Source organism: Mastomys coucha, unplaced genomic scaffold (assembly GCF_008632895.1).
Source record: "Mastomys coucha isolate ucsf_1 unplaced genomic scaffold, UCSF_Mcou_1 pScaffold11, whole genome shotgun sequence".
In the NCBI taxonomy this organism is placed as follows: domain Eukaryota; kingdom Metazoa; phylum Chordata; class Mammalia; order Rodentia; family Muridae; genus Mastomys; species Mastomys coucha.
In genome coordinates, this window is record NW_022196893.1 from 12,980,446 (window position 1) to 12,989,701 (window position 9,256).

General features: G+C 53.6%; 1 protein-coding gene across 2 annotated transcripts; it reads right to left on the reverse strand.

Moving 5' to 3' along the window:
• Nucleotides 1-6,476: 6,476 nt before the first annotated feature.
• On the reverse strand, nucleotides 6,477-8,222 carry Tnfrsf13c (TNF receptor superfamily member 13C). Of its 2 annotated transcripts, none has more exons than XM_031358179.1 (3): nucleotides 8,024-8,222; nucleotides 7,640-7,843; nucleotides 6,477-7,136 (listed from the first exon to the last, which is right to left on the reverse strand). In XM_031358179.1, exons 1-3 carry the CDS (start codon nucleotides 8,166-8,168, stop codon nucleotides 6,991-6,993), a joined length of 495 nt encoding a protein of 164 aa, XP_031214039.1. In that variant the 5' UTR covers nucleotides 8,169-8,222; the 3' UTR covers nucleotides 6,477-6,990. The 2 variants fall into 2 exon arrangements, with proteins under 2 accessions (XP_031214039.1, XP_031214031.1); XM_031358171.1 differs by having other exon boundaries at nucleotides 6,477-7,169.
• Nucleotides 8,223-9,256: the final 1,034 nt, after the last annotated feature.

Sequence of the window (9,256 nt, forward strand, 5' to 3'; positions counted from 1 at the left end):
CGCATCCTTCTCTGCTCCCTTCCCTGGTGTTCCTAAGGCTGGAATAATCGCCACCAACTGTGCTGTGTGCAGTCGGCTCCCGTCACTCTGCCAAGCCACCTTGGGGTTTGGGGGGATTCTGAGGGTGCCTTCCCTCCTCCCCCATCTCTGAACAGTACTCTGGAACGGTGTCATCTCCCAGTGTACAGAGTCTCCCGTGGTTGCATCTCTTCTGGGAGCTTCTCTTCCAGCTACTGTCTTGGCATTTGCTCCACAGTGACCTCTGGTTGACCTGCAAATCTATGTGGTGTTTCCATTGGTCCAGGAAAGGGACTGATTCCAAACCCCATCCCATCCCCAGGTCTCTCCCCACCTTAGCCTAATTCTATGGGTTCTACAGTAAGCCAATAACCGCAGGTGCCAACAACTACAGGGTCTGTGCCAAACCGTAGATTCCTGTCTGTGTGGACACATGGTCTTGGGGTGATGGGCAGCAGGGGAAGAGTAACTAGAAGGCACTGCTTGTCTTTGTTCTGGGATCTGACCCTCCACGAAGCTGATGCTCCCACTTCGGATACATCGCTGTGAGCTGGTCTGGGGGGACCTAGAGATAATGCAGCCCAGAAAAGGTAAGGCCCCTTTCTCCTGGACCCCAGGGCCTCTGAACACAGCAAAGCTCTAGGGCACCAGCCCCCTGTCTCTTCCCCTCCCAAGCCTGTGTCACCAAAAAATCGTCCATTGATCCAGGCTTAAAATAACCCCTGGCATCTGCGATGAGCCCCACAGGGCGGGCAAGAGGAGCCGAGTGTCTGCCTGAAGGGCACCCGCCCCGCCCCCAGCTCCCAGGGCTGGCAGCTGAGTGTGTGAGCGTGCAAGTGTGCAGGCGGAGTCGGAGTGTGCTCCTGTATGTGAGTGAGGGAGTGCATGTCGGGGACAAGGGTGACTCTCAGGCCATCACTGCACTATGGGTTTGCATGGGCATTTCCTCACCTAACTCTGGTGGTGGGAGCCATGTGGGGGTCCTGAAACTCTATGGACATTAGCAGGTGCTGGGCCTCTGTGTCTGCATCTTAGATGTTAGGTACAGTTGTGGACTGGAAGGTTTGGAATTTACTAGAGACACCTAAGAACAGGAGTGGGGGAAGTGGCTTGCTATGGTTGGCACACAGCCAGAAAGGACCAGGGTCTGGCCTGGAGCCATGCGATGAGCCCCAAGCCTGCCTTTGCAGGGCTAGAAACCCCCACTGTCCCAGGGTGGCGCGTCTTCCCCATGACCAGCACATGGGTAGCCAGTGCAGAGGGCCTCCCTTCAGCGGCTGTTGCTTCTCCCTTTCTCCCGTTTCCTGCCCTCATAATGAAGTCCCTGTGTCACTGTGGACCTGTTACAATCCCTACTCTGTGTGAGCCCATCCATTTTACTAGACCTTAGTTTTCTCATCTGCAAGATGGGCAAATGGCAGTTCTTTCATAGAGCTACGAAGAGAAGCTGAAAGGCCCCGACTGGAAACATCCAGGATGGTCAGCCACCTGGGAGAAGACAGTGACATTAGGTGCCACTCAAGTCAGAAGGTGACTCCGAAGCTCAGTGTCTTCCATTTCCTCCAGAGATTCTGGGGATGTTAGACTCCCTGCTAGTGCAGATGCTGGCACCAGGAGGGGGTCTAGGGGGAGGGCCCTGGGCTGCCTTTGTCTCCTGAGAGGCAGCTCGTGACTCAGGCTCCAGCTGCCTGTGGGAGGGAGGGGGCGACCAGGCTCCTGAGGTCTCAAGGGAGCAGCAGGATTGGGGGGCTGGGCGCTGCGACTCAGCCTGCTAGCCCCCCTCCCCCCGTCGTCATACTGTATCCTGGCCTTTGCCCTCCCAGTTCAGGCATCCCCCCTCCCCGTTTGCACCCACCGTGTTAGTACCCCTTCAGGATTCCCCCAAAGGCCAGAGCTGGTGAGAACAGGGCTGGCGGAGGTTAGACAGGGCAGTCACAAGGTCAGGGAAGTCTTATCAGCTCATGTGGCCCATGTCTCGGGTGTGTGTGTGGGGGTAACTCCCAGTCAGCTCAGAAGGTGGGCTATAGGGGTGTGTCCTAATCCCCCTCATTTGTACAACATGCTAAAGTGTGTGATTCCACACATCTGGGCCCCTCTTGCTCCAGTTGCAGTTACCTAAAGGCACCTGAAAAATCGCTCGTGAAGAGAGCTAGAAGAGGAGCTAGTGTTTGTAGCTTCAACAGTAGAGAGCTTGCCTAGTGTGCACAAGAGATTCTATCCTCAACACCACGAAAAAGTCTGGCATGAGCGAACACCATCACTTGTAAGGGGAAGATCGGGAGTTCAGGGTCATTCTCGGCTACACAGAGAGTTCGTGCCCAGCCTGGACTACATGAGATCGCGTCTCAAAAAAAGAAAGAAAAACAAAACAAAAAACCAAAAACCAAAAAAAAAAAAAACAGTTTTCTCCTACTGGACCAGCCTTTTAACAGTCTGCACCCTCGGACTTGCCCCTGGCCACTCCCCTTTTTGCAACCTATCTTGCCTTGACCTTCAGCCCCGCCTCTCTTTGGCTCCGCCCCAGGTTCACCCCGCCCCATCTTTCAGCAGCCCGGCTCTGACCTCCTGACCTGCGCAAATAGACTTTCTCCCACCGCGGAGACGCTGCGCGGACCTGAATCTAGAGCTTTCCCCCAGATTCTCTAAAGTTTAGGGATCCGTCCCGTCCCGCCCCTCCCCCTGGCTGCATCACTCTGCAGAGTCCAGGGAGGACGGTGGTAGCTGGGTAGTCTTTAGAAGCTGTTTGTTTTGTTGTTTAAAGACAAGGTCTCTGAACTGGATATGTAGCTGAGTATGGTCTTGAACTCCTGATCTCCCTGTATCCATCTCCCAAATGCTGGGATTACAGGTGTGAGCCACTCTGCCGGGTTTTATACTGTGGAACTAAGATCTTCAAGCATCCAGGCGAGCACTCCACCAACTGTGCCACATCCCCAGCCAGGAGCCCCAGGGGGAAGACATAGAGGCAGGCCTCGAGACGTGCTACCAACTTCTAAGGACAGTGAAGTCTGGGTCCGTACTTAGGTGTGTGTGTGTGCGTGTGTGTGCGTGTGCGTGTATGTGTGTGTGTGTGTGTGTGTGTGTGTGTGTGTGTGTGTGTGTGTGTGGTGGTCAGCAGGGCTTGCTCTCTGGCTTCCCTAGTGGGCCTCCACCTCCACCTTGAACCCCGGGTCCTGGAGCTGCCAGGCAGGAAGTGAAAACAGCTTGCAGGAAGCACCAAAAGGAACTGAGACTTCAGCCCTCTGCCCCCACCTGTTAGTCCCTGGGGACCTTGGGGAAACCAGACCATCCAAAGGAAAGGACCTAGCTTGGGTAGGTGACCCTCCCATCCCCACCCCGTTGGGTAGGCATAGCAGGTAGGGGCAGAAACTCCAGTTAAGCTCCGCCCACCACTCACTGATTGTGGTTTGTGTCCCGGAACCACTCTTACAGATGTGAGATCACCCCAACTCTCAGAGGTCATTAGGAAGGTCAAGGCCATTGTCACTTTGGTCCTTCTGGCAAGAGAGACCACACAGGTTTTTGCAGAAAGGAGGCACTTGCTCTGGGCCTGTGACACCAGCAGAGCCTGAAAGGGACCAGATGCTCAGATGGAAAACTTGACGAGCATCGAAAAGCCCAACTGGGAGTATTTAAAGACAGAAACCTACTGTACGTGCCGCTCAAGATGGGACTTAAAGGAAAAAGTTGAGGGGAGGGAGGTAACGCTAGAGGAGGTAAAAAATCAGCTTGTGAGAGCCAGTCCTCTCCTTCCACCACGTGGGTCTAGGATCACATTTGGGTTTCCAGGCTCAGCAGCAAGCCCCTTTACTCCGTCCGTCCGTGAGCCATCTTTGATGGGGCTTTCAAGTGTGTGATGACTATAGCTGACATTATAGATGAGAACACACACACACTGTATATGCAGAGGCTGGGTCTGCTCTTGGTCAGCCTCCGCGAAGGACCGTCAAATTGCACCTTCCAGCTCATATGCAAAAATGAGTATCTTGATTTAGGTTTAATAATTGTTTCAGCCATTGTCATGGAGATGAAGTGCAAAATGATGGACAAAGACCAAAGACCCCCTCGGAAAGTAAAAAGTAAAACCTATGACAAACGGGGGGTGGGGTGCCGACTTCACTGCCTGGCGGTGCAGCCCTTGTGTGTGTGTGTGTGTGTGTGTGTGTGTGTGTGGTGTAGTAGTAGTAGTGTCCCCACTCCTTGTCCCTCTCCACTTGCCTTTCCTCCCTTTCCCAAAGAGCCCCCTTCTTCTTCTTTACAACAACAATGATGCCAGGTTCAGGTTCCCTCGCTGCCTAGGCTTCGGTTTCCTCACTGTGAAGTGGGGATGTGTGTGAGACTTCTCTCAGGTTCCTTCCAGCTCTTCTCCTTCGTGGGCCAGGAGACCAGAAAAAGAACTTTGTACCCATCCCCCATTTTTCAAAATAAACTGAGACTGAGGGAAAACGTGTACCAGCCAGAGGCCTAGCTGGGATGGGGAGGGGCCAAAGGTTTGTATGCCATGGCCCCACGGGGGGTGGGGGGTGTCACTAGCTTTCTTCACCATCAGAGCCTAGACCCTGGCTATAGCTAGTACAGGTGGCCAGGGACAGTACAGACTCCTCCAGCCCCAGGCTAGCACTAGTGGACAGCACGGCCTGGCTGATGCCTGTCACCTTCCGTTGTCATCCTATCTCACCCAAGCCCTGAAGGGAAGAGCATCTTGGAAATGAATGTCCAGGTCCTGGATGCTCTAACTGCCACGGGGTACCGTTTCCTAAACTAGAAAGGGACTGCTCAGGAGAGCCAAGCGCTGCCAGGCAGCTGTGGATTCAGAGAGCCTGGAAGGCAGGGCCAGAACTCAGACAAGACCCTGCTGAAGGGTTCCACTTCTGACTACCTGGTCAGCGCACCTTCCTAGAGAAGCTAGAGTGCAGCTTCCCCATGAGGAAGAGGGCGGGCTGGAGACTGGAGACATGATGGCTCCCTCTGAGTGTGCAAAGTACCCCAGGAACTGGATAGAAGGGGTTGGTGGCTTCAGAGCTAAGAGCCCCACTATCAGGCGACAGCTTCCACAGGGGTGGGTGGTGTTGAGCCTGGGGCCAGCACAAGCTTGGCCCAGCTCAAGGGGAGAACAGTTCACAGAGGGAAACGCAGCTTGGTTCTTAGCCTTCAGAGCCACAGGCCCGCCTTGGCTTCTCTGTGAAGGAGCGCTGTATAGATCATTGCTCAGCACACTGCTGAATGTGGCTTCCAGCTAGCTGATCACGGAGGTACATTACCACCAGGATGTTCCATTAGTTTAAATTTAGACTCCAACCTGAGACTCCAGCCTCTGTCTATGAATCACAGGTCTCTAGATAAACAGCCACCACGGTGAAGATGGCTTCTTCCGTCCTAGCAGACTGGGTCAAAGACATCCGTGACTGTCCCTGGGTTACAGTCACCTGAGACTCAGCACTATCCTGCCCAGGCCTCTCCCCTACTCCCAGCTTATTCTAAAAACTGACCCTACAATTAGGGCGAAGCTCACTGTAGAGTGCTGTTTAGCATGGGTCTGGTCCCCAGTATGGTGAAATATAAAATAACAGAGAACCTTGTACCAGATACCACAGCCAGACCATCAGCTGTTGCTCCCACTCGAGTCAGCTTCAAAGCAGAACAGCGCCCCCAGCAGGGATTGAAGAAACACAGCACCCAGGTACAGATTAAGTGTCTCCCCTGAAGCCTTTCTTTATTCAGATTAATTTTGGTTTAACAGTACCTTTCCCCGATAAAAGAAAAACCTCTTACTCCTAGCGCCCGTGTTAGTCCGTTTTATATTACCATAACAAAACACCTAAGGCTAAATAACTTTACAAAGAATTGAGACTGATCTAGCTTACAGCTCTAAAGGTTCCAGGGCCCACATCTGATTATCGCCCTCTGACTGGTGGAGTCCAGAGTTAGCACAGGGCAGGAGAGAGGCGTGTTCATTGTCTCTCGCCTCTCCTTGTATGTTAGGGGCTCGGTCCTGATGGCTTTACCTCATCTTGGTCACCATCTAAGCATACCATTTCTAAACACCATGAAATTAATTTAAAAAAATAATAATAAAAGAAAAAAATCAAAATTTAAAAAGGTTTTTTGTATTTTGTTTTTTTTTTTTTTTGGTATTATTTTGAGACTTGTTCTTAACATGTAGCTCTGGCTAGCCTGAAACTTGCTATGCAGACAAGGATGGTCTCTAACTCAGAGATCCGCCTACCTCTGTCTCCCCAGTGTTGGGATTAAAGGCGTGTGCCACCATGCCCAGCTTATATTTTATGATTTGCAAAAGTGTGTGTGTGTGTGTGTGTGTGTGTGTGTATGTGTGTGTGTCTGTGTGTGTCTCTGTGTGTGTGTGTGTCTGTGTGTGTGTGTATGTGTGTGTGTCTGTGTGTGTATGTGTGTGTATGCGTGTATGTGTGTGTGTCTGTGTGTGTGTGTGTCTGTGTGTGTATATGTGTGTGTGTCTCTGTGTGTGTCTGTATTTGTATACACTGGAGCAAATGAGCGCTGGTGCCTTTAGAGGCAAGGATGCTCTTGGGGCTGGAGTTACAGGTGGTTTTAGGCTGCCTGATATGAGTGCTGGGATGCCAGAAAACTGGAGTCCCCTGCTAGCACAGCACATAAACTGAACTGCTGAGCCATGGCTCCACTCCACCATCCAAAATTTTTAGAAAGAGATTAAGTTTCCAGTCTCTGCCTTGTTACAGAGATTAATATTCAACCCTCAAGCCTAATCCAACCATCTGAAGGCACACGGGCTTAAAAACCATCTCAAAAACGGACTGTTCTCAAGTCAAAAGCTAACACAGAAACAATCTCATGTGGCCTGTAGTGTCTGGTTCTGCTGGGTTCACCCCCAGGCAAAGGTCTCCATCACCCGAAGGGCCGAGTTCTTTTCCAAGCTGTTGGGTGAAAGTTCACAAGCCCAGTAGGGATCCCTGGCTTCCAGCCAATCCACTGCTGCTACTGTTCAGGGCCAGCTGTCTTAGTGGTCACCAGCTCAGTGGAGCCCAGTTCTGTGGCCGGCACTGGGAAGCTGTGGCACGGAAGGGCACTGTCTGCATCTTCTTTGAGTGGAGGCCAGGTAGGAGCTGAGGCGTGAAGGGTTTCTGAGGAGGGCACAATGACATTTTCCAGGGACTCTGGGATGGGACAGGGACCAGATAAGACAGGTCAGGAGTAAATCATAGCCTCCCCCCAACACCTGTTCTAGAAGCCTCCTCTGGGACAGCCCTAGGAGGAGGAAGTTGGACAGCACATGACAAGTCTTCAACACAGGAAGTGCTGAGTCTAGAGACTTAATAAGATGAGGTGAGGGACGCTGACATTGGGAGAGGGGTGTCAGGCCAGCCCACTGGGCAAAACCCAGGAGGCTCCCAAATGGCAGGGCAGACACCTTCATCCCAAACATCTCTTCTTGGGCTCTGGGTCTTCTTGCTTGGATTAAGGCTTAGGCTGTGCTGCCCTCCCTGTTTTATGACAGTCAACTCCAGGACTCCCTCAGTTCTATGTCCCGGTTCCGACCTCTCTTAATCACCAAAGGATTGCACCCCTACCCCCACCCCTAGCCGCCTTTGCGCTTCCCGCCTCCCCAGACGCAGGCAGTTCTCACCTTGCTGGACTCCTTCTGAAGTGTCCGGGGAGGTCATCCTGAGCTGTTGCCGCCACCTCCAGCTCACCAGACTCACCAGACCCACCAGGGTCAGCGCCAGTACCAGTCCCAGGAGTGCGGGGGCACCGAAAAGCAGCGCCACGTCGGGTCTCAGCCCGGAGCCCTCCTGAGGCTGGAGAGCTGTCCCTGGCTCCAGGCTGCTTGCTGTTGGCAGAGCGGATGAGGGGATAAAGGGATGAGGAGGATAAAGGGATGGAGGAGAGGGAGAGGGGGAAAGAGAAACTAAGTGAGGGACATGGGGACCGCTGGCTCCAGGGTCAGCAGAGGAGCACGCGGTGCTGGTAAGCTTGAGACCTCGGGGCAGCCTACCATGCCCTTGCTTACTATGTCCAGTGTCCGGCGTGTGGAAGAGCTCACAGGATACGCAGTTTCGCACCAGAGGGTCGAAACACTCGGTCTGATTGCATTGGGTGGGTACGGGGCTGTCCCGGCTCCTCCGGCTTCTGACCCGGAGTCTCCTGGCGCCCATGTCGCCGCCGCACGCAGCTGGGACAGTTGTAAGTCTGGGCTCTGTGTCCCTCTAGTCTAGAATGAAACCGCGACGCAGCATCCTTCGCCCCGCCCTTGCCTGCTGGGGTGGGACCACTGGGGTGGAGCTGCGACCTCGCCTGGAACCCCAGACCTCTTTCACCTGTGGTTCCTGCATTAAATCACTCAACTGTCACCGCAGACGACAGACAGCTGAGCATCATCTGCGTTTGGGGGTCACACTAAAGCCTGCTCTCAGACAGCAGAAAGCACCCGCAGCCACCTACCTTCGTCAGCCCCCTGCTGCTGTGCCTCACCAAGACCCATTGTTCCCACTAACCTTCTGCCTCCAAATCCCTCCTGCTTCCTGCTTTGCCCTTCCCAGGGTCGAGACATGAAACCGTCTTGTGTGACCTATTGGAATGTCCACAGTGGTGATGGAGGGACACTGACAATAAAAGACTTCTTAGTCTCACTGCCCTCTAATCCTCTGTATCCTGGCCCTCTGCCTGGCCCTGCCTCCCTGTCCCCTTTGAGAGTGATGGGGACAGGTTGCCAGTCACCCTGGACTCCAAGGGAGTGGGTAGGTATGGGGCCTGGCCTGAGGATCACCAGCGCAAGTCAGCACCAACAATAACGGGAAGGTTTAATTGAGAAAATGACATGGTGCTGGTAGAGAGGTGAAGACTAGGGGCCAGTGTCAGGTAGAGCATGAGCAAAAGCCTGGTGCCTTAAATGGGGAGGCTGAGGAGTGCTGGAACCCGTGGGATAGGCTGGGACAGCAGGAAGCCTGGACTCTGGCAGAAGGGTGCTGGGGAGCCATGCAAGCTTTCAGCAAGCAGAGCCCTGGGAAGATCTGCGATTAGCAAGGAACCTCCCCATCTCTGCAGTTTCTTTCCTAGGGCAGGAGTCTGTTCCCATCTGTGCCTGCTGTATCAGGCTTCCCCCCTCCCCCCACTCTGCCCCAAACCCCCATGTTCTCTCTCTCATCAGCATCTCTCAGACCCAGCCTCAATCACACAAACAAACAAGCTCTCTGGGTCTTGGGATATATGTAGCTCCTCCCCTGGGGTCATGGGTTGGAAAATG

Coding starts and splice junctions, on each gene's coding strand:
- Tnfrsf13c (XM_031358171.1), bottom strand. CDS start 8,168: ATGGGCGCCAGGAGACTCCGGGTCAGAAGCCGGAGGAGCCGGGACAGC. Junction 7,844..8,023: donor CACGCCGGACACTGGACATA/GTAAGCAAGGGC, acceptor CTCTGCCAACAG/CAAGCAGCCTGGAGCCAGGG. Junction 7,170..7,639: donor TTCAGAAGGAGTCCAGCAAG/GTGAGAACTGCC, acceptor GTCCCATCCCAG/AGTCCCTGGAAAATGTCATT.